Genomic DNA, 24,880 nt, shown 5'->3' with positions numbered 1-24,880 from the left:
TCTATCCCCCATTTTTAAATTATAAAAATCTTAGCTTTTGTCATAGATATTCCTCCATTTGAGTGTTAGAAAAAGTGTTGTCATCCCTCCCCTACCCCCATCTACCCACAATCGTTAGAATTTTATTGAGTTAATTTGAGTAAAGTTGATATTTTCACCTATTTCTATTTCTTCAAGCCTTTCTTATTATGTTTAACCTTTAAATTTTCTTTATTCAGAGCCTGCACTTATTGTTTATTCTTAGATATTTTTCACTTTCACAGTAGTTTTTTAAATTTATTTTTTATTTTTTATATTAAAACTTCTCTTTAAGTACCTATTGAAGCTTATCAAAGCTGGTTTAAAATTTTTTTTTCCAGGTGGGTACTTGGGTACCAGTCAGAAACCAAAGGCTCTTTAGCGGCAGCTATTTGTTGTTTGTTTTATACTTGGCATGGCGATTATCCCTTTATATGAAGTATCTTATTTAATGATACAATATCTCCAGCAGGTTGGTGCAATTTTTATTCCCAATTTACGCATGAGGGTTCCAAGCTTATAGAGTCTGAGGAACATGGCAGAAGTCACCCAGTTGCTAGCTGGATTTGAAACAGATCTGTGAATGTCCAAAAGAATCACAAAAACCAATCAATCTTCTGTGCCATCAGAGGAGCTGATTAAAGGGCGTGCCTTTCCGAAAACAATCAACTCAATTAAAAAGACAATGCCTTCCATCCAGCGGACCCTCCAAAAAGACTGGTTTTCTCCCAATGTAAGGCGTAGAATTTATACTTTGCAGGAGCACAAAAAAATATCCGTTGATTTACTGAGCCTCCTTTAGAATCAGGGACTCGTGGATAATCAAGAGCGGATTTTCCGGCGCTTTCGTGGGAACTGTCCGTTGGGAAATCCACCTCCCCATTGCAGGGCCGGTTAAAAAAAAAAAAAAAAGCCAGGTGGAACCGACGAAAGGTTGGCTAGAACAGCGCACGCGGGAGAGAGAACTTTCTGGGGGCATCCTGCCCGCGCCTTTCACGAGTGGCGCGCGCAGGTGGCGCCGCGGTCCCAGCGCTGCCCGCGTGAGTCCGCGGGGTGCCCAGGAGGCCACCCGGCGCCCACGCGAAGGTGAGAGGAAGCTTTCCACCGAGGCGGGGGAGGAGGGCTGACAGGAAACGCAGCCAGCGCCGGCGAAAGAAAGACTCCAGTTCCCAGCCCCCCGCCCCGCGGGGTGCGGGGGCCGGCGGCGCATGCGCGAGGCCCGGCCCCCAATTCCCCCGGCGAGGGAGGAAGGTCCCCGGCGGCCCCGAGGCTGCGAGCCGCGGCGGGACCCGAGCGTACGCAGGGGCGCGGCGGTGGCGGGGGCTAGCCGGGCTACGGAGGCGGCAGTCAAGAGCGTGGAGCGCCCAGCGCTAGGGTCCATCCGCGTGCAGGCACCCCAGGGCACAGCCAGCTCGGCCCTGGTCCGGGGGGCCCGGCGCCCGCAGCCCCCCACGCCCGGAGAGGGATGCGTGAGTTTTGTCCCGGCTGGAGGGCAGGATGTGGGAGCAGGACAAAGGCTGGGCGGCGGGGGAGGAGTTGGGGACGGCGAGCCGGTGGCCGCTGCCGGAGCCCTGGCCTCTGGAGAGCTAGCGAAGTCGGCAACTTTCTCTGCAACTTTTGCGAAAGGGAAGATAAAAATTCTGCAAGTTGTTGCACAGCTCCAGGTCGCCTCAGGTCCCGCGAATAGAGGGGAGGGGGCACTGCAACCTTCCCGGGATGGGAGGCGACCGCCAGCTCCGCTGAGCGGGACAGGAGGGGGCGCCCGGCGGAGACCCCGGCTGAGGACGAGAGAGGATGGGATGCCGGGGGGCGCGCTGTGGCCGCTGAAGTTGCCCGTGTCCACACAGGGTGCGCCCTGAGAGCCCGGTAGCCTCGCATCGCGGCGCTGTAGACTCGATGATGGATGAGCCGTGGTGGGAAGGGCGTGTCGCCTCGGACGTCCACTGCACCCTGCGCGAGAAGGTCAGTCCCTCCCCGCCCTTGTCACTCGCAGGGCTGGGTATTTAAAGTCCCTTTCGCTCTCGACACCGTATCCTCAGGTCGCCCTGCGTGGGAACTAGGAACTCCCGGTGCTTTTCTTTCCCCCTGCTCTTAGCCTCCTCCTGGGACAGTCGTGAGGTGAGAAACGAGACTGGAGAGCTTAAATTGGTTTTTCTGCTTAGGAGCCCAGAGTTCTCAGACAACTAAACTGTACCCCTTAAGGTGGTATTTCCCATAGTACTGTCACCCGAGATTATTTTAAAGGGTACATGAATGAACTTAAAAAAAATAATTATCGTGTATTTACTTTAATGTGCAATTTAAAAACATATGTATCGAGCAAGTTCTGCATAGGCTAAATGATGCTGATTTTCCATATATTGTAATGATGTAGGAGTTCCTTTTAAAATAAATTTAAGTAAAAGTAGTGACTTTACATAGAGAATAATTAGGTAAATGATAGTATAAGGCATACGTAGTTAATGCCCCCACCCCAAATATATCTAGGATGGGACTGAATAAGATTTAAGAAACACTAAAGGAGAGGCTACACAGCACTATTTACAATAGCCAGGACCTGGAAGCAACCTAATCGACAGATGAATGGATAAAGAAGACGTGGCATATATATACGATGGAATATTACTCAGCCATAAAAAGAAGTGAAATTGAGTTATTTGTAGTGAGGTGGATGGACCTAGAGTCTGTCATACAGAGTGAAGTAAGTCAGAAAGAGAAAAACAAATACTGTATGCTAACACGTATATATGGAATCTAAAAAAAAAAAAAAAGAAAAAATGGTTCCGATGAACCTAGGGGCAGGACGGGAATAAAGACACAGACATAGAGAATGGGCTTGAGGACATGGCGAGGAGGGGGAAGCTGGGGCGAAGTGATAGTAACATCGACATATATACATTACCAAATGTAAAATAGATAGCTAGTGGGAAGCAGCCAAATAGCACAGAGAGATAAGCTCGGTGCTTTGTGACCACCTAGAGGGGTGGGATAGGGAGGGCAGGAGGGAGACGCAAGAGGGAAGGGATATGGGGATATATGTATATGTATAGCTGATTCACTTTGTTATACAGCAGAAACTAACACACCATTGTAAAGCAATTATACTCCAATAAAGATGTTTAAAAATAATAAATAAATAAATAAATAAATAAAGGAGAGACTACAAAACTAAGAGAATGTGGGGAGACAACAAACACTCCCCTGCCAGTTTGCCGCTGGTGGCAGAAGGTGGAGGCAGCTGAAACGTGATCTCTGCCTTCCCCTCACCTCAAAGGGAGAAGTGCTGATGGGCTCCGGGGAGGTGGAAGAGTCCAGGTGGGTTAGAGACGTGGCCTGTGTGTCTTGTCTCCTGCCCCTGGGCTGAGACTGGGAAGGGTGGTTTGAGGAACAGGTGTGAAATAAAGGTGAGTATTGGTTTCCTAGGGCTGCTGGGACAAAGTACCATAAACCTGGGGACTTAAACAATAAAAATATGCTCTCTCACAGTTCTGGAGGCTAGAAGTCCAAAATCAAGATGTTGGCAAGGCCTTGCTACTCCTTGGCTTTCCTTGGCTCGTGAGGCATCACTCCCATCTCTGTCTCTGTTGTCACATGGTGTTCTATCTGTATCTATTTTCTCTCTTTATAAGGACACCTGTCATTGGAATAGGGGCTACTTTAATCCAGTGTGACCTCATCTTAATTTAACTGATTACATCTGAAAAGACCCTATTTCCAAATAAGACCACATTTTTAGGTTCTGGATAGACATGAATTCTGGGGGGACACCATTCAACCCAGTACAGGGAGGGAGAGGTCTTCTTAGTGGATTACCTGGCTCCCTGCACAAACAGGTCTCATATCCAGTGCATTTGCACCCAATGTCTATGGAGTTCTGCTTAAAAAGTCACCAGCTATTCAGGGTTTTTTCCTCATTAGGGGGTAGCTGTCTTCTAGTAAAGTTATTTTTTCTTTTTTCCTGTACCTAGTCTATCTCCGTCTTGCATTGCTTGTCCGGGCTGTGGCTTTCCTCTGCTTCCCTTGGTCTTCTTCCCAGAACAGAATGACCCAAGGTGCAAGCACATTGCAGGCATCTGGAGAAGAAATCCAGGTCTTGGTGGTTCAATTAAAAAGCTGGGGCAGTGGGATGGTGGACCAGGCAGTAAGGTTTTGGTCCTTTTCTGGAGGTGGTGGCTAAATAAATTAGTGAGGGCTGCCGTGGAAATTGGGCTTCCTTGTTCATTGTAGGCTCGAGTGGTTGTCAGTTCTGCTCATTACTTAGGAGGAATGGCTTTGACCTCACTGGTCCTTTCTAGCAGGAAGGATTTCTGAGAGCAGTATAAACTCAACCAGCTCAACTACCTGAGAACCCTCAACCTTTTGTATATAAGCAAGATTGTTCTCATCTCTCCTCCAGCTACTCAAAGGAGCAGGGCAGGCAGTTCCCCGTTAATTGTGCCTCACCCATGCCATAATTCCGTGTTAGTTCACTGTTGGGCTGCCTACCTTGAAGGAGGACGGGTTTGTCCAGGTTTTACAGGTTAGAGATAGGAAACTCACTCGGGTTGATACTCGGGGTCACCTGTGACTTGAAGCTGGTCTTAGTAGGGTAAATCCTGGGTTTCTTTTTTTTTTAATTGAGGTATAGTTGATTTACAATGTTGCGTTAGTTTCTGGTGTACAGCAAAGTGATTCAGTTATACATACATATACATATTCTTTTTCATATTCTTTTCTGTTATGGTTTGTTACAAGATATTGAATATAGTTCCCTGTGCTATACGGTAGGACCTTGTTGTTTATCCACGCTATAGGTAATAGTTTGCATCTGCTAATTCCAAACTCCTAATTTATCCTTTCCCCACCCTCTTCCCCCTTTGGTAACCGTAAGTTTGTTCTCTGTGTCTCTGAGTCTGTTTCTGTTTTGTAAATAAGTTCATTTGTATCATATTTTAGATTCCAATTATAAGTGATATCATATGGTATTTGTCTTTCTCTTTCTGACTTATTTCATTTAGTATTATAATCTCTAGGTTCATCCATGTTGCTGCAAGTGACATTATTTCATTCCTTTTTATGGCCAAGTAGTATTCCATTGTATATATATCACATCTTCTTCATCCATTCATCTGTTGATGGACATTTAGGTTGCTTCCTTGTCTTGGCTATTGTAAACAGTGCTGCTGTGAACATTGGGGTGCATGTGTCTTTTCTGTTCATTTCTTTTTTAATTAATTAATTAATTAAGTAATATTTTATTTTTGGCTGCGTTGGGTCTTCGTGGCTGTGCACGGGCTTTCTCTAGTTGCTGCAAGCGGGGCTACTCTTCTTTGCTGTGCGCGGGCTTCTCATTGTGGTGGCTTTTTTTTTTTAATTTTTTTTAATTTTTTTTTTTTATTTTTTATTTTTTCACACACACACACTGTATTTTATTTTTACAAGAGATAAATAGACTGACACCAAGCATTGTACATGGATGACCACAACAAAAGCAACAATGATTGCAATTACCAAACATGAAACACACTCATACTATGTCATAATATTGACATTCAGTCCAGCAATCCTCCACTGTAACAGCTCCTTTACTTTGCAGTGAAAATTGATTTGTATATTCTTTGCCTCTGAGTCCTTGTGGGATTTTTTTTTTTTAATTCAGACAGAAAGTCACAAAAATTATACTCATCCTCATCAGTTCACTCAGTCCCATGTAATTGATTTTTTTTTTCATCTTGATCTTTTGTTAGCACTTTTATGAGTTCATCAGTTTTTCAGTAGAGTTCTGAAAATGCTTATTCATTCAGTTCAGCAGTACAGTCAGTTACCAGAAACCTGTACTTGTCAGAGTCTTTTCCATGAATTTCTTGAAGATGAAAGCCATTTATAGGAACATATTTGCAAAATCATCAGAGTACACCCAGAACTGTCTGTAAATGACAAAAGACTTAAAAATGACCACTGTTAAAGATTTGATGAAAGTTCATAATAATGCAGTTGACAAGAAAATTAGTTATTTCTGAGATATACATTTTAAAGTAATAACTAGGATTATTACTTATAACATTATACCAGAACATAAGATTTTTAGAAATTTCATGTAATGTCTGAAACATTTATATTAACATATTTCCATACATATTTCCATACAAATACAAATATAAGATTTTTAGAAATTTCATATAATGTCTGAAACATTTATATTAACATATTTCCATACATATTTCCACACAAATACAAAAACAGTGCTGGTGTGAACATTGGGGTGCATGTGTCTTTTCTGTTCATTTCTTTTTTTTAAAATTAATTAATTAATTAATAGTTTATTTTTGGCTGCGTTGGGTCTTCGTGGCTGTGCACGGGCTTTCTCTAGTTGCTGCAAGCTGGGCTACTCTTTGCTGTGCGCGGGCTTCTCATTGTGGTGGCTTCTTTTGTTGAGGAGCGTGGGCTCTAGGTGCGCCGGCTTCAGGAGTTGTGGCTCGTGGGCTCTAGGGTGCAGGCTCAGTAGTTGTGGCGCATGGGCTTAGTTGCTCCGTGGCATGTGGGATCTTCCCGGACCAGGGATCAAACCCGTGTCCCTTGCATCGGCAGGCAGATTCTTAACCACTGAGCCACCAGGGAAGTACTGCACGTATCTTTTCAAATTAGAATTTTCTCTGGATATATGCCCAGGAGTGGGATTGCTCGACCATGTGGCAACTCTAGTTTAAGTTTTTTGAGGAACCCCCATACTGTTTACCATAGCGGCTGTACCAATTTACATTCCCACCAACAGTGTAGGAGGGTTCCCTTTTCTCCATACTGGCTTTCTTTGCTTATAATGTCATACTCTTTGTTTGTTGAATGCTGCCAGATGAATACAAAGTGTGTTTCCATCTATGCTGTTGAATTGTCATCATAAAACCAGGAGCAGTTATCCTCACTTGGCTGGTGCAGGAAGCAAGCCTGGGATGACAGAGATAGTGGGAGCTCCCCCTTTGTCAGATATGAGATTCCAGTATAGTGTTATACTACAGTATATAAAATGTGACACTGGGGAAACAAACCTTGGTGTTGAATGCAAGTTACTAATGGCAGTGAAACCTTGAGCTGCTTATTTAGCCTCTCTAAACCTCTTTAAACGTGGCCCCCATTGTTCATTCTTCCCACAACAGGCAGAACTTAGATTGTGTCACTTCCCTGATTAAAGACCTCTACCGTCATCCCATTGCAGTTACAATTTCCAGTCCTTATCACCACCTCTGTTACCTGACACAGTCCAGCCCTGGCCTGCTCTCCTGCCTGTCTCCTTCCCCATCCCATTCTGACCTCCTTTCTCTTCCTTGAATAAGTCAAGCTCCTTCATGCCTCAGGGCCTTTGCACAGGCTGTTGTTCCCTCTATCTGGAGTCTCCTTTTCTCTATAACTGTTCCTCTGTGTCCCTCAATCGAATCATCCTGTTTTGTTTTCTATATAGCGTTTAACCAGTATCTGGGATTATTTTCTGTTTGCTTATTATCTTTTCCCCCACACGAGAATGTACGCTTCACAAGAACAAGCCTGTGTTTGTCTTGTTCAGTGCGGGGCCGCAGTGTCCAGAACAGAGCCCCCTCTGCAGAATAATGAGACGAGTGAATCTTTTTTAATTTCCTCTTCTGTAAACTGGGGGAAATGTTTTCTAGGACTGTTAGGATTCAGTGAGAGAACCTGAGAGCCGTGTGAGGCACGTGGCGGCTACTTGACAGGTGCTGTGCTTTCTGTGCTTTTCCACTTAACGACCACTCCGGGGGGGAGGCCAACAGCCGCTTTTGTGACATGCGTGGTTAGGGTAAGGCTTGGAGTTTGTGACTACAAACTCTGAGGGGTTCACAAGTGTGACAGGGCCTTCGTAAGAAAGGCAGCACTGGACCTTTGGATGGTGTTGGGGCTGAGGCTGGGAAGGGCAGCAGTGGGCCAGAAGTCACGTGCCTACTGAGGGGTAGGACACAGGAACTAGACCCCATCAGCAAGATCTTCTATCCAGCCCCAGGAAGGCTTTCTGACTAGCGAATGGGAGGGTGGAACCCTCTTCCCGCCCAAATTGCTATGGAGAGATGGCTCCCTCTCCTCTCTGTGCAGGCCCCCTTTATCCGGTGCTCAACCTTAAAGTACTCCTATTTATTTATTTATTTTATTGAAGTATAGTTGATTTACAATGTTATGTTTGTTTCTTGTGTACACCAAGTGATTCAGTTTTATATATATATATATGTATATACTTTTTCATATTCTCTTCCACTATGGTTTATTAAAAGATATTGAGGGACTTCCCTGGTGGTCCAGTGGTTAAGACTCCACACTTCCACTGCAGGGGGTGTGGGTTCAATCCCTGGTCAGGGAACTAACATCCCGCATGCCATGTGGTGCAGCCAAAAAAAAAAAAAAAGATACAGAATATAATTCCCTGTGCTCTACACTAGGTCCTTGTTTATCTATTTTATATGTAGTAGTGTGTATATGTTAATCCCGAACTCCTAATTTGTCCCTTCCCACCCACCTTTTTCCTTTGGTAACCATAAGTTTGTTTTCTACATCTATGAGTCTGTTTCTGTTTCATAAATAAGTTAACTTGTATCATATTTTAGATTCCACATATAAGTGATATATGGTATTTGTCTTTCTCTTTCTGACTTACTTTACTTAGTGTGATAATCTCTAGGTCCATCCATGTTGCTGCAAATGGCATTATTTCATTCTTTTTAATGGCTGAGTAATATTCCATTGTATATATGTACCACTTCTTTATCCATTCCTCTGTTGATGGACATTTAGGTTGCTTCCATGTCTTGGCTATTGTAAATAGAGCTGCTGTGAACATTGGGGTGCATATACCCTTTCGGACCATGTTTTTCTCCAGATATATGCCCAGGAGTGGGATTGCTGGGTCATATGGCGACTCTATTTTTCTTTTTTTAAGGAACCTCCATACTGCATACTGTTTTCCTTAGTGGCTGCACCAACTTACATTCCCACCAACAGTGTAGGAGGGTTCCCTTTTATCCATACTCTCTCCAGTATTTATTATTTGTAGACTTTAATGGCAGCCGTTCTGACCAGTATGAGGTAATACCTCATTGTAGTTTTGATTTTCATTTCTCTAATAATTAGCAATGTTGAGCATCTTTTCATGTGCCTGTTGGCCATCTGTATGTCTTCTTTGGAGAAATGTCTATTTAGGTCTTCTGCCCAATTTTTGATTGGGTTGTTTGTTTTTTTGTTATTGAGTTGTATGAACTGTTTGTATATTTTGGAAATTAAGACCTTGTAGGTCACATCATTTTCAAATATTAAATTACTCCTTTGATCATCCTACCTGGCCTTACTGCTTCTGCTGGAGCAGAGCTAGAGCCCCCCTCCTTTGACTACTTTTCTGCTGGGGCTGGGGGTGCCAGCCAGTACAGGGGAGTCAGGATTCTTCCTCATCACACCTGTGCCCTTGAACTTCTTCACTGAACGTGGGGGGAGGAGCAGATCATCCCCACCATGCTGGTGGTGACAATGAGGCTGTTGGTGATGTTTTTCTAGTAACCAGCTGTATGCCGCAAGGAGTGTTCAGATTAGACTGACAGCCACTTTTTTTTTTTTTTTTTTTGCCAAAAGATGCATCCACCCAAGTTTAAAATTAGCAGGTTCTGGGTACACATGATGAAATTAGGTCATGGGATGGCTGTCAGCTTGAGGGCCAACTTCCTGGTCCTTCAAGCCTCTCTCCCTTCCCTCATGTGTCCTGGCCCCAACCTCATGCTTCTCTCGTTGTCCTCGTCACCTGTGTAGTAACTTGTCCTACTCACTAGATTGTGAGCCCCTTGCAGGCATGAGGTATGTGTGATATCTCGGGATTCCCAGACCAGTGTGAGGTGTGGAGGGAGGACAAGGGGTGTCCACCCCCTCACCTGCTGCAGACACAGTCACTGGGGGAGCACAGAATGGAAGGACGAGGCTCAGATGGACTTGCGGGGGCACGTTGAACGGTGGTGCAGGAATGCTTCCCAGGGACCCTCTGTTGGGTCTTGGGCATGTCCCAGGAGGTGCCCCTGGCCTGGCTGGGGCAGCCTGTGTGGGCAGTTGCAGTGCCAGGCACAGGACCAGTGGGAGGCTGCCTCCTGGCCTCCTACAGACTTAGATAGTAGACAGTCTCGTTCTCTCCTTGGATAATGTGGGGGGAGGAGAGGAATAGGGGAGGGGCTAGAAAAGGAATTTCCCACAAGGGCAGATCTACTGACCTGGACCGAAGTCCAGCCTCAGGATCTTAGGAAAAGAACTACAGGTTAAGCCCGGATAATAGAAGTCTAGATCATTCCTCCCACACTTATGTCGGGAAGTTCCATTTTCCTTCCTGAATTTTATGAGCAGCACAATAGATAGAACTTGCTCTGGTCTCCTTTTGACTTATGTCCATTTTTCACATAATTGTCCCTCCAGTTAGGAAGAAGTGCTTATATTAGTGAAGCAAAGAGTGTGTTTAAGGACCCTCATCAATCACTGTGATTTAAGGCTTCTTGGGTATGTGAAAGACTTTCTGAATATAGGGGTTTGGGGGGGGTACTTGGGGAAAGAGTACCCCACCGTCCCGAAGACACGTTGACAAGCCCTGCTTGGCATGACCTGGTAGCTTTATCTTCTGGGGCTCTGGGGAGCCCACGTACCCAAGGCTCGCTTCTCCTCCATCGGGCATTCGTCTTCTCCCAGGATCGGAGTCGCCTGGTACCTTAGGGGTCTTCCCCATCGCCCCAGATTTGAGATCTGCAGAGCAACCAGCCACCAAATGTGTCTTCCCTACTGAAGCCAGCTCCTTGCACACTTAAAGGTCTTTAGCTGTGTGAGACCATGTTTTTTTGAACCAATGGAGTGATAAAGGACATTTTTACTGATTTGGGACTGAATTTATACAAAGACCTAAAACACCAACAACAAAAATGATGTTTAGTGATGATGTTAGTGGCTACTGTTTATTGAGCACTTCCCGTATTTCAGGCAGTGTGCCAAGCACGCCCCTGTGTATTATCTCACTCCTCATATCTGCGCCGGTGCTGGGATTGACCCCGTGTTATAGATGGAAACTACAAGACTCAGAGGGTGTCAGTCACTCTCTTGAGATCAAATCCCTGATTGTATCAGAGCCTGAACGTAAATTTGGGGAGAAAAACATCCATTTTAGCAAAGAATGGAAGTACAAGGCAGGGAACAATTGAGGCTCTGCCCTCCATGATACTGTAGGCTCTGTATTTTAGTTTGTGGTACGATGGCTCTCCAAGAGCTAGGTTCTCCCTAAACCATTCTGAGAAGACTGACTGCCCGGCCGGGGCCCCCCTTGTTTGGTCCTGGTGGGTCCTGGTGCCTCACCTGTGCATGGTGCTTCTCACCTTGAAGTGATTTGGCCTCTGCTGTTGCCTGCCCTGGGGCGTACTTGGTGGGCTGTTCCTGTTTCCCCTGACTGGGGAAAGGGAGAGATGCTGTGGGGCCTTCTTCTCTTGCCCGAACTCTGACAGCTGCATGTGGTAGAATCTCATCCCTGCTCTGTCCTTCACCTGGGTTAAAACCGCACCATTTTCTAGTGACCCCTAAAGCTTGCACATTCTTCTATTTCTCTTTTCCAATATCAGTACTCAATCTTCTCACTCCTCCCCTTAAATTCCTTGAATTTCCCCACTGCAAGGCTGAACATCTGTCTCCTCATAGAAGGTGGTGACCCAGGTCCACGCTCAGCCATTTGGCTAGGTCACCTCCTAACTGGTTTTTCTATTCCCTTCTCCTCCCTCTGGGTTTCTACACCCCCAGGGAACAGTTCTTCCCAAGTCATGAGGCACACCCAGATCCACCCATAAGAAAGTGTTCCAGACACTGGGATGTGTCTGCCCAGCTTCCTTCCAGGAATGTGTTACTCAGGCCTTTCAGACCCACATGCTGGTTTTGACAAACCCTTAGGTACTGACATGGTGATGGTCCTCAAGTGAGACCCTAAGCAGCCGGCCCTCAGGGCCCCTTCCTGGAGGTAATGGTGAGGCTTTTAGTATGAGCAGGAGTTTCCTGCGTGCATCCTGAAGAGAAGATCTGGGCTGCTCCCAAGGTGTGTGCAAACAGAGGATGGAAGGTGGGTTGAGAAATGGGGTTTGTAGGTGGAATGAGATGTCATTCAAAGTGGCATCTAGCTTGGAGACGCCCTGACTCCACTGCCTCACCTGTGTTCTGTAGGAAGCTGGGGACAGGACTGAATCAGAACTTGGCGTTTTCTCTCGAGTCCTACATGCCTTAGGATAAGGAAGTGTTCAGTGTGCCCGCAACACTCAACTGAGGCTTGGTCTCTGCACCTGATCTGTGGAAGAAGCAGATTATCTTGGAGCCTTCCTTTCATCTATAAACCAGGAGAGTGATCCCTGCCCCTCCCAGGTATCCTGGGAGAAAATGGGTGTCCTCCATCAGTCTCCAGGGCTTCTGGAAGGGTCTTGGTGGGCACCCTAGTTGGTTGGGAAAGCCTGTGCTCCCTAAGTGAGGGGAGGACAGTTAAGACTTTGGGTTGGCCCTGTGCCCTTGCCCTTGACTTGTTCTTTGTCTTCCTAAACCACATAGCCCCCTGGGTTAAGGGAGTGTAGCCAACAGTTCTCTCTGAGGGAACCTGGCAGAAAGAGGTGACAATTTTGGTCTGTTATTTTCTCTCTCTTTTTTTTTCTTTTTTTGGCCATGCCGCCCGACTTGCAGGATCCTGGTTCCCTGACCAGATTTCGAACCCATGCCCCCTGCAGTGGAAGCATGGAATCTGTTATAACCCCTGGACTGCCAGGGAAGTCCCTTCATTTTTTTTTAAAGTTATTAAACACACAGAGTGGGGTTTTTGTTTGTTTGTTTGTTTGTTTAGGAAACTGCAAAAATAAATACAAGCACACAGAAGAAAGTAAAATTCCCCCCCACAATCCCACCCCTTGGAAGTAATTTGTTGACATTTTGGTGTAGGTTCTTCTGTTCCTTTGTGTGCCTGTCATCACAATACATTTTTATTTTGGAGTTTTTTTTAGTAAAAATGGAAAATATCTTTTCTCAAAACACTTTGTTGATTTTGTAGTATGTCATGCTCACATTTCCATATCATTCTTCTCCACCCAATTCCTGATTATTGGACTTTAGCAAAAAATTAGAAACGATTGTGTTTATTTAGAATAGACAATGTAAGAACATGGTAAAAAGGAAAAAAGCCCAGGTTATATGAAAGGGTGGATGGTGAAGAGGCTCTAGTTTTCCTCCCTGAAAGGTACCACTGATCCCAATTTCTCAAGAATCCTTCCAGAGTTCTCTGCATGAACAAACCAAGTGTGTGTGTTCTAACACAAGTGGTAGTAGCATTTACACACTTCCCTGTACCATTTGATTTTTTTAAATGTTTACATTTTAATAATTTAAATATTTTTTATGAAACCACCAAACAGAAGCTCCATGACGAGAAGGGATTTTTTTTTGGTCTTTTCTGCTCATTGTAACAATAAAGGTATAGTGTAGATACTCAATATATTTGTGTTGAATGAATGAACGAAATATTTCTTTTTGGTAATTTTTTTATCCAAATATATACATTTTATTTTATATAAATGTTATCATAGTATATTATAGTTTCATAACAATTTTTTTCTTAACTGCATATGCTAAGTAACTTTCTATGTCATTAACTATTCTTCTGCAGTAACATGCGTAATGTTTTATTGTATGGATATACCATGATTTAACTCATTTCTTTGTTGGACACTTAGATGGAGCTGCTTATTCATTTTTTTAATTGAAGTTAATTTATATACAATACAATGTACAGATCTTAAGTGCGTATGCAGTTTCGAGTATACAGTGAGTTTTGACAAATGTATATACTCATGTAACTACCACCATAGTCAAGATACAGAACATTGCCGTCAACCTAGAAAGTTCCCAGGTACCTTTTCTCAGTCACTCACCCCATCACGCTCCCAGCCCCAGGCAATCACTGATCTGCTTTTTTGTCTGTGTGGATTAGTTTGTGTTTTCCAGAGTGTCATATAAATGGTGTTACATGTATGTGCTCTTTTCTGTCTGCCTTTTTTAACTTAGAGATTCACTTTTGAGATTCACTTTTGAGAACACTTTTGAGATTCACCTATGTTGTATCTATTAGGAGTTTATTTCTTTTTTATTGCTGAGTAATATTCCACAGTATGTATATTACATAATTTGTTCATTCATCCCCCTCTTGATGGTCTTTTGGGTCATTTCTCCTGTACCATTTGATTTTACACAGCACTGCAGTGGTGATCCTATTCTTCTGTCTGCGAGCGTGCTCATGAGAATAAATGCCTAAAATGGAATTGCTGGTCTCAGGGTGTGATGTTAAGAACTTTGAGTTTCACCAGTTAATAAATTATCAAAAGTTGCACCAGCCTGCACTTGCACCAGTGGTGTGGGAGGGTGTCAGCTTCGCAGTAACTTTGCTAACCCTGGATATTAGCCTTTAAAAAAAAAAAAGTCCATGCCGGGCTTCCCTGGTGTCTCAGCGGTTAAGAATCCGCCTGCCAGTGCGGGGGACACGGGTTCAAGCCCTGGTCCGGGAAGATCCCACATGCCGCGGAGCAACTAAGCTCGTGCGCCACAACTACTGAGCCTGCGCTCTAGAGCCCGTGAGCCACAACTACTGAAGCCCGTGCACCTAGAGCCCACGCTCTGCAACAAGAGAAGCCGCCGCAGTGAGAAGCCCACGCACCGCAACGAAGAGCAGCCCCCTCTCGCTGCAACTAGAGAAAGCCCACACGCAGCAACGAAGACCCAATGCAGCCAAAAATAAATAAATAAAATAAATAAACTTATTAAAAAAAAAAAAAGTCCATACCATTTCCGTAGGTCAAAATGGTGTCTCTTGGCTGTGTTTAAAAGAATCAGGAACCCAGAATGGGAAAAGCACTAACGGATGGAAAGGAAGGGGTACAGAACTCTGAATACTTTCCAGGATCTGGGGAGGCCCATATGCAGCAGGGAACCAGCCTGAGACCTGTGTGAGGCTGGGTGAGGGCTGCTGACCTTTGGCCCTGGCCAGAAAACTCCCCAGGCTCCCTCTGAGCCCCACTGTTGCAGTGTGTGCTTCCCTCTACCCCCAAGTGGCAGTTACTTGGAAACTTGAATCTTGAGGCGGAATTTGAATTGTCCTGCGGCACTGGCTCCCTTGCAGGTCACTGGAGCAGATGGTACCAGGACCTGGGCCTTCTTTGTGGTAGGGACATCTCCCCTGGTAGCACCAGCTATTTACTTAATCCAAAAATGGTCATCCAGTGACTTGCGTGGGTGGGTTGGGATGACAAGGAGGAGTGAGGAGGATCATAAGAACAGAGAAAAGCATCAGGAATTGGATGGATTCAGTTATTGTTAAGGAAAACTTGGAGAAAACCTAAGTGCCCATCAGAGGGGAATTGGTTTCACTGTGGTTCATGCATACACTAAAATAGGTGGAGTTATCAAATATGATGAGGTAGATAACTTTATGCTTAATAACAATTGATTTCCTGATCCTTGTAAAAAAAAAATCCAAGTAACTCAGTACTCCTGACTCTTTGGAGTGAACCACTGTGTTTTCCTTTTTGTTATAGAAATTTAAAAAGATACACAAAAGTAGAAAGAAAAGTGGAATGAATCCCCATGTACCCTCTACCCAGCTTCAGTACCTGTTTCATCTTCCCCAGACAGCATGTCATTTCACCCATAAATATCTACTAAGCAATAAAAGCCTCTTTTTTTTGACATAACAACTATGCCATTATTACAAAACTCACCATCATTCATTAATAATCTATTGCTCAGTCCATAATTCAGTTCTCACAGCTGTCTCAGAAATGGCATTTATAGTTGCATTGTTCAAAATCGCAATCCAGATAAGATCCATGCATTATACTTTTTTAATTGAATGTAAGTTTCTTTAAATTCTGTAGTGCTTTATAATTTTCAAAAGTTTCACATCCATGATTTCATATAATCCTGTAATAACCCTTTTTTTAAATCCCCTGCTTCTATATTGTCCCACCCCCTTTCCCTCTCCCCACTGGTAACCACTAGTGTGTTCTCTATATCTGTAAGTCTGCTTCTTTTTTGTTATATTCACTAGTTTGTTGTATTTTTTAGGTTCCACATATGATATCATACAGTATTTGTCTTTCTCTGTCTGACTTATTTCACTTAGTGTAATGCCCTCCAAGTCCAGCCATGTTGCTGCAAACGGCAAAATTTCATTCTTTTTTATGGCTGAGTAGTATTCCGTTGTATATATGTACCACATCTTCTTTATCCATTCATCTGTTGAAGGACACTTAGGTTGCTCCCATACCTTGGCAATTGTAAATAATGCTGCTATGAACATGGAGGTACCTGTATCTTTCTGAATTAGTGTTTCTGGTTTGTTTGGGGTTTTTTTCCAGATATATACCCAGGAGTGGAATTGCTGGGTCATATGGTAGTTCTGGTTTTAGTTTTTTGGGAAATCTCATAGTGTTCTCCACAGTGGCTGCACCAATTTGCATTCCCACAAACAATGTAGGTGGGTTCTTTTTTCTCCACATTCTTGGCAACATTTGTTATTTGTGCTCTTTTGATGATGGCCATTCTACAGGTGTGAGGTGATAATCCATCTCGTTGTGGTTTTCATTTACATTTCCCTGATGATTAGTGATGTTGAGTGTCTTTTCATGTGCTTGTTGGCCATATTCATTTCCTCTTTGGAAAAATGTTCAGTTCTGCCCAGTTTTTAATCGGATTGTTTTGTTTTTTTGATGTTGAGTTGTATGAGCTGTTTATATATGTTGGATATTAACCCCTTATCGGTCATATATCATTTGCAAATATCTTCTATTCAGTAGGTTTTAAAAAATTACTCTTTTATTCTGTAATGGTTTCCCTGTCCCCCAGTTCCTTAAAATTGTTTTTTTCATGCCATTGGGTTTTGGAGAAACCAGGTCATTTGTCCTGAGGGACACCCCCTGTTCTTAATTTGGCCTATTACTTCCTCATGGTATCCTTAACTTGCGTTCACTGTTAACAGTTTGGCTTGGATACTTCCCTACTCTGTGGGACTAGAATATGCTGCAATCTCCTTGTTCTCTCGTTGGCCGTCAAACATCACTTCCTCAGAGGAACCTTCTCCCACTCCCACACAAGGTCAGTCTGCACCCCTGTGACGTTCTCAGACTACCCTCGATTATTCCTTCAGCACCCAGCATGACTTGTAATTGTACACTTCTTAGTGGGACTGTTCCATTTGGATCTGGCTCCCTCTCTAGACGGCAGGTGCGTGAGAGCAGGCTGGGGCTGTGTTTCCCCAGTTCTGAGCAGAGTAGCCGCAAGCCCCTTGGTGCGTGCTCAACACGGATGCCTGGTCTGGGGTCTGTGCCTTACAGCCCACACACACATCGCCTTCCTGGACCTCACTGTCTGGTGGGGTAGGTAGCACAGCTGCCAGTAACTCCATCTACTGGGAGAGAAACAGCCTCCAAGGGCTTCAACACTTGGCCAAGGTGTCCCCCATTAAGTGGGGGAGCTGGGACCTTAAAACCTCGTGGTCTGCTGTCCGGAGTCTGACTTTGAAAAAGCAGAGGAGTCGCACGCAGCCTTGAAGGCAGCGATGTGTCACAGGGACTTCCCCTCAGCGGCGGGGCGACCCTGGGGCGAGTGGTACGCAGCTGTTGGCTCTGAGTGGAAATCTCTTGTTGGTCTCTTCTTTTGTGTTAACTTTCTGTTTTGAAGTATTATCAAACTTAGCAGAGTTGCCAGCACAGTACACAATTGTAAACACTTCAACACATTTGCCTTATCATCCCCTTTTTCCTGTCAGGCGGTTTTTTTCCCCTCTTGGACCAAGATGCAGACATAATATTCCATTATCCTTTAATATTTCAGGGTTTATTTTGCATGGTTACTTTTAAGATGGGCCATAAAGCGGTTTCTGGGGGAACTTGTGTCAAACCACTAGCGACACCTTCCCAGGTAGGAATCCTCCCTGGAAGCCTGTTTCGGGTGAAGGGGATTCAACATTTGGATCAGGAGGGAGGAAGCCAGGTGGCCACAGGTGGCCTGGCCGTGAATCTGGGAAGGCAGAGTTCTGGCTCATTTCCTTGGACCATCCCCGTGGCTTGTTGGCAGACGGCTTCTCCATTAGGCAGTCATTTACTGAGCCCCGTGTATGACCTGCAGACCCTAAGAGGCTCTACCAGGAAATACCACAGCCCCAAGCCCCACTCCGGTCCTGGGGGTTGGGGGGGTGGTGGTGTTCTTAGCACAGCTTAGGATAATCATCTCAAACCACTTCTGGCCATTCTATTTGTTAATGGTTGTAATAGCCAGTGAAATGTAGCAAGGCTATTCCCCGTTAATGGGTGCTTGTTGTGTGCTTGACGTATGTTCCCTCCTGTTATCTAAATCCTCCGGCAACCCCCTCTGGTAAGTACTAAATTATCCTCATTTTATCCCCACTTTACAGGTGAGCCTGCCAAAGTTTAGAGAGTGAGATAACTTACCCAAGGTCATACAGCAGGTAGATGGCAGAGCCAAGATTTGAACCCAGGCAGCCTGGCTCCAAAGCACAGACTCTTAACCACTGTACCAGCCGTGACACCCCATTGCCTAGGGAAGTGTGAAGAGCTTCCAAGAGAAGGTGAGATGTGGAGGAAGTTCATCTACCAGGGCTCAGGGCCACGTGTGATAGTCACACATCAGTGACCTGCCAGGGGCGGTCTGGTGAGTAGGGGAGGAGGGGGAGATGGGCCGGGAGCATTGGCTCTGGGATGCAGGTCTCCGTAGATGTTTACACTTATCCTGCGACACACGGAGAGCTGTGACGAGCGAGGGCTGAATCACTGGAAAATGACCTTGGCCTTGGAGACCTGGGTGTTGGTAATGATCCAAGGAGATGGCTTCTGAACCAGGGCAGGAAGTAGGGAGACTTGAGAGTTTTAGGAAATAGGGTCAAAAGGACCAGTTAACAAACAGTGAAAGATTTTATGTTTCTTCCTTGTTGGAACAAAGAGATTTTCCATTGCTGAGGGATTGGCCTTTTTCACGGTGAACAGTGTTCTTAGAAAGCTCCTTCCAGCAATTGCTAGTTTCTGTGTAATCTTTCAAGACTCCCACTGCCCTCTAAATTAAGGGAGTAGGTGTTTATTGGGCACAGTGTGCCAGACATTGTTGAATGTTTGTTGCACATTATCTTATTGGATAATTAAAGTTGCCTTAATGTCCTGACCAAGCAAGGCAGTAGTAGTTCTTGCACATCGGCGCAGGTTCATTCTTGCATTCAACACATGTTTTTTAGCAGCCGACCACATGCCACACACTGCTAGCTACTGGGGATATAAGTGATGAACAAAACAAAATTGTCTGTCTTCACGGAGCTTATAGTCAAGCACCAGGCTCACATGAAGTGCTTGTAAAGCATATTTAGGTGCCCAACTCCGTCCCAGGAAGTCTGATTCAGTAAGTCAGGAAATGGGGAGTGTAATAGATTCCTAGGGCTGCCTCAAACTGGGTGACTTAAAACAACAGAAATTTATTCCCTCACAGTTCTAGAGGCCCGAAGTTTGAAATCAAGGTGTCTGCAGGGCCGTGATCCCTCCAAAGGCTCGCAGGGAGGATCCTTCCTTGTTTCTTCCAACATCTGGTGGTTGCTGGCCATCCTTGGCGTTCCTTGGCGTGTAGCTGCATCCCTCCGTTCTCTGCTTCCATCCTCACCTGGCCCTCTACGTGTGTCTGTCTTTGCCTAGTCTTCCCTCTGTATGTTTGTGCATCTCTGTTTTCTCTTCGTATAAGGACACCAGTCATTGGATTAGGCTCTATACTAATCCAGCATGACCTCATTTTAACCTGATTGCATGTGTAAAGACTGTTTCCAAATAAGGTCACATTCTGAGGTTTCGGTGGACATGAATCTGGGTGAAACGCTATCCAACTCAGTAGCGGGGGGCAGCCTCCATGTTTCAGTAGATCCCCAGGAGATTCCAGAGCCTGTGATCAACGGACCACAGTTGCAGAAACCCAGGTCAGCAAGGGACCGGAGTCCCAGCTGGAGTGACTGGGGGTTAGTGGTGGTGGTTCCCCTAACTGACTCGTTTTGGGCTGCACAGTAGGGTCCGGGTGCCCAGGAGAATCCATCAGAAGGAATCTGGAAATTGGGGAGGGGAGCTGGAAGTGTGGAGTGAAGAGCTTTTGAGGCCACAGCTTAGGAACGGTGACCCAGGGGAACGGGAGGAGAGAGTCAAGGGTTGGACCTGTTGCAGAGAACCACCGTAGAAGGGGGCACATCATGACCCCTACCCCTAGGTGATGGAGGGTGTGGGAGAATGAGGGGCACCCCCAGTCGAGAAGGTGTGGGACGTGGTCATATCAGGAAGCTGCTGAATGGAAGAACTCTGGGGGCATTTAATAGAAAGGTTGTGGGTGTTTTCGGTTCTGGGAATGAGGAGGTGTGTTTGGAGCTGTCCTTCCTGCCATTTGCAGAGTTCAGGGGGCCCGTGAGAGATGGGGTGGCTGGGGGTGACCTTTCTCTCTGCTGGAAGGAAGCTGCAGGCCAGATATCAGCAGGAGAGGATGTCACCGGCATTGTTGGCTTCATGTACTGTAAGCCACCCTCTCGAGAATGTTGAAATAATGTTCCCGCAGAGAAGTTGATTCTTTACGGAAAACGTCTCCTCGGGATTTATGAAGCAATCGGGCGAGAGGGGAAGGGAGGGTGAGTGATCCTCCGGCTTTGCAGGGCCTCCCAGGTCTGTGGTGTGTCCTCCTGAGGCCTCTGAAGAACCAACCCACCCCCTCCCCTCTCTTTTTCCCTTTCACTTTGCAAGTCTCCACTTCCTGTTGGTCACCTTGGTTACCCGTGGTGTTTCTTCACGTCTTGCGGCTCTTTGTTCTCAGGCGGACTCAACCCCTGGAGCTGTTTCCCAAGCCGCTGGCCCAGAGCCCAGAGGCCCAGCCTCCCTCGGGAGGTAGCCGTTGGCAGCAGGGAGGATGAGCAGGGTGGGAAGCACGGGAGGAGACCCAGAGTGGTTTTCTTTCAGCAGCTGGTGTGGGAGAGCAGCAGCTCAGCCATGCTCTGCACCTTGGGCCGTATGAAGCAGTTGTCACACTCAAAGCAATGTCACACCCCGGGCCCGGCCAGCTCCTCTGATGTCCAAGCCAGGATTTGCCACTAACCCGGAATGTGGCCTTGGCCACTGAACTTCTGTGCCTCAGTCTCCTGGGTACTATTGTTAGTGGCAGTACCTCTGCCCGGGCCCATGTCAAGAGGGTGGTGTTGGGATGGAGAGCCTAAATTGGGTTAAATTGCCGGGGGTGTCTGTGTGGAGAGAAACGGTGTCAGAAGGGCATATATCGACACTCATACATACTCACAGTTATCTCCTGGTGGAGAGATTGCTGGTGATTTAAATTTTCTTTGTATTCATCGTATTTTCTAAAATTTCTGTAGTGATGAGATATTTTATAATCAGTTAACTATAGCATTATTTTGGAAGGAAAACACAAACCTGAACTATCCCATGGGAACCCCAAAACATAATGTTAAGATCACGGAGTCAGAAAGCCCAGATTCAGATCCGTCCTTTATTAACTAGGTGGCCTTCGGCAGGTTACTTAGCCTCTCTGAGCCATCTTTGTCTGCAATACTGGGATGCTGATGGTCCCCATCTCGTGGGCCTGGTGGAGGATGAGAGGACAAAATGCATGGGATGCAGTGTCTGGCAAATGACATATAAGCTTTCAAATTATAAATATGATGCATACATATTTTCAAATTATAAATATGATACATTCATCATAATGAGCAAGTCCAGATACTCATGAAGACCAGAGGGGAGGTATAAGACTCAGGGAGCTGAATTCCAGGGGAAAGAGAAAAGCTCTGTCCTTGCCTTGGGGTGACATGTGCCTCAGTCTATCCAGTAGCAACAGAGGGTAACCAAGGAGGAACCAGGTCTGTGGTTTACGGAGAACTGGGAGCTGCCAAGGTTATAAATATATACATATATATATATATATATATGAGATGGGACAGGGGCAGGAGATTTAATCTTGGGCCCGGTCCCTGGACTCCTCAAGGCAGGGCACCCAGCACTTGGCTGCCCGGGGCTTCTGTGGCTGGCGTCTGTGGCCTCTTGTGCCCCTCCTAGGCTCCTAATACCACAGCCATGTGGAAATTCTTACCAGGGGCCATTCTTCAGGTGGAAACTGTGGTTTTTAATCTCAGCAAACTTTTCAGTTAATCTCTTGATTTCGAATCATCAAATTATTAGGCACTGAGCCAAGGATTTTCACCAGAGTCTTGCCTTGCAGATGCGCAGGGGTTTCATTTTCCCCAGCGCACCAGGGTCCAGCTGCCAACACCCTAAAGCACCATTTCACAGAACAAGCTCTCTGGGATGTTGTTAGTCTGCCCCTGAAAAAGGACAGCGGGTGGTAGTGGTCTGTGGATAAATACATTTAACCTAGAGTTTCTCAAGACTATGTAAGTTTTTTCTTGACCAAATGTTTCAGGGCCTCTAATGGGCTAATATGTATGTAGTGTTTCCCAAACTAATGGCCCAGAGAACCCTTTTTTCAGGGGCTGGGGTGTCATGGAACGCATGTTGGGAAGCATTACCTTTGGAATGACCAAGTGTGGAGGGCATAATTTATGATTCTTAAAGCTCCCAGTCCTCTGTAAACACTGACCTTCTTCCTCCTTGGTTACCCTGTGTTGCTGTTGAGTAGACTGAGGCACACACCACCCCAAGGCAAGGACAGCTTTCTCTTCCCCTGGAATTCAGCATTTCCTCCACCCCCGCCCTGTCCTCACACTGCCAGGCTTTGTGAGTAGTTGGAATTGCTCAACTAGATGAATAGTTTTATTCAACCTAAGATCAGGAGCAACTCATTTTTTCTTACCTTTTCATTTCAAGTATTTGCGGTTCCCCAAATTTGGAGATTTGGGTAAGTATTGAGTATCTCTTTTGTGTCAGGCGCTGGGGTCACAGAGCCGAACAAGATGAACCCAGTCCCTGCCCTCGTGATGCCCAGTCAGGGGTGAAGAAGATGGTGCTTGGATGGGTGGAGGGAGGGATGGATGGATGGATGGATGGATGGATGGATGGATGGAAAGTCCTGGATGCTCGGGGACTGACAGGGGCATGACCAGGGAACACTTTTCAGAAGTGACTTTTAAGCAGAGATCGGAAGAAAGAGTGGGTTAATAGTCAATTAGGAAGTAACACAGTGCAGGACACCAAGGGGTCAAATGAAGACTTCCCTTTCTCCCCTAATATGAGAAACCAGGGGTGACTGGCTGAACTTTCACAGTGCACATGAGCTTCAAAGCCCTCTGAGGTTAGCCTTAAAATGCCGGCAGAGGCTGTGTGTGAGGGGCACACACTGAATTTTCTTCCCCGTCTCTCCTGCAACAGTGATGGGCTGGGGTCCTGACTATGGGCTCAGGGTCTGTTGAAGTGCACTTGGGGCTGGCCTTGCCCATGCTCCCACGCACATCTGAGCCCAGCACAGGTGCGGAGGGTTTGCCAACCTCTGCCAAGGTCAGCGCCTCTGTGCTGGGGGGAGGGGAGGGGGAAGCATGGAATCCTCCAAAGCCTCTACAGGCGGCCCTGCTGCCTCTGTGTGTAGCTCGATTTGGGGCTTCATGTGGGTCATGATTCACTTGTCCCTGGCCTGTCTTGGAGCCCTGCACCTCTCAGGTAGTCCTCTTTCTGCTTTGACAGCCTCAGGCAGAGCTCTTAGGCAGCAAGGAAAGTGTTTCCAAAGGACTCAAGCCTGTCTTGACACCCACCGCCTTCCTCTCCCCCAGAATGACACCTCTGGTATCCCTGGGGTTTCCCACTTGGGGGCCGTTCCCCCACCCCTTTGGTTACCCCAGGGAAGGGTGCAGGACCAGGTAAGGGAGACTTGGGGGAGGAGGTTAGAGAAGGCCCCAGGTGGAGGGAAGATCCCCCAGTTGGTGTTTGCCTGGGTCGCACCTGTGTTCATCACAGAACACTCCATTCATTCATTCATACATTCATGCACTCATTCAACAGATATTCATTCACCCTGTGTGCTGGGTACCAGGGGTACAACCAAGACCTGGAAAGAGGTGGCTCCCTCCTTCCCGGAGATCACATTGCGGGTGGTAGGGGCAGGGGGGCGACAGATGAACACTTGAGTCAGCAGTAACTGCTGATTGTAGGGATGGTGCAACAGAGGCGGGTCAAGAAAGGCCTCTCAGACGACACCCGAAGGAAGATAGGAGATACAGCCCAAATGTCCAGAATCGGGGTCTGCTTAAGTCACAGCACAACCTCACAATGAAACTCCAGGCAGCCATTGAAACCACAGATTCCTGTGAAAGGGACGTGCTTGTAGATGAGGGTCCTCTGCTCTGTGAAAGTTTGCACAGAGAAACATCCAAAGAATCCATGTGAAACTCAGTAGTACTTCTCGCTGCACCAGGGATTATCAGTGATATTTGTTATCCTTTTTTACTTTAGAAAATTTATCAGTGAGCACATAATTTATAATTAGTAAAAAGAAGAAACAAAGAAAAACACTACGTCTGGGTAGTGCCTTGGTGGGGTCTTTGCATCTTGTGAGGATGAAGCGGGATGTTTAGCCCAGCGCTGGCAGGGGGGATGCTATTATTAAAGAGCTGATTGTGTCAAAGCGATGATGCAGGGTTGCCAGGGAATCCTCGGGGATAAGGTTTGAGCTGGGCCTTAATACAGTGGGTATCTAGTCCCTCTCTCCATTTTTTTCAAACTGGAAACACAGTAATTGAAATAATAAAGCGAATGGTTTTTTTTTTTTACAGTGAATGTTTTTTAAAAATCTGGGCAGTGTTGAAAAGCGTGAAAGTAAAAATCATGCGGGA

At 45.9% G+C, this 24,880-nt stretch overlaps 1 protein-coding gene across 1 annotated transcript in view; it reads left to right on the top strand.

The window, feature by feature from the left end:
• The first annotated feature begins 1,266 nt into the window (after positions 1–1,266).
• The window catches only part of CCNJL (cyclin J like), a 55,886-nt gene continuing 32,272 nt past the window's right edge, over positions 1,267–24,880 (top strand). The window contains exons 1-2 of the mRNA XM_068534576.1: positions 1,267–1,487; positions 1,866–1,980. Coding sequence (XP_068390677.1) covers positions 1,915–1,980 — 66 coding nt within the window. The 5' untranslated portion in view covers positions 1,267–1,487; positions 1,866–1,914. The remainder of the gene's footprint in view (positions 1,488–1,865; positions 1,981–24,880) is intronic.

The sequence above is a fragment of the Eschrichtius robustus genome, chromosome 2, assembly GCF_028021215.1.
Source record: "Eschrichtius robustus isolate mEscRob2 chromosome 2, mEscRob2.pri, whole genome shotgun sequence".
Lineage (NCBI taxonomy): Eukaryota > Metazoa > Chordata > Mammalia > Artiodactyla > Eschrichtiidae > Eschrichtius > Eschrichtius robustus.
This window is presented reverse-complemented; position numbering and strand designations above follow the sequence as displayed.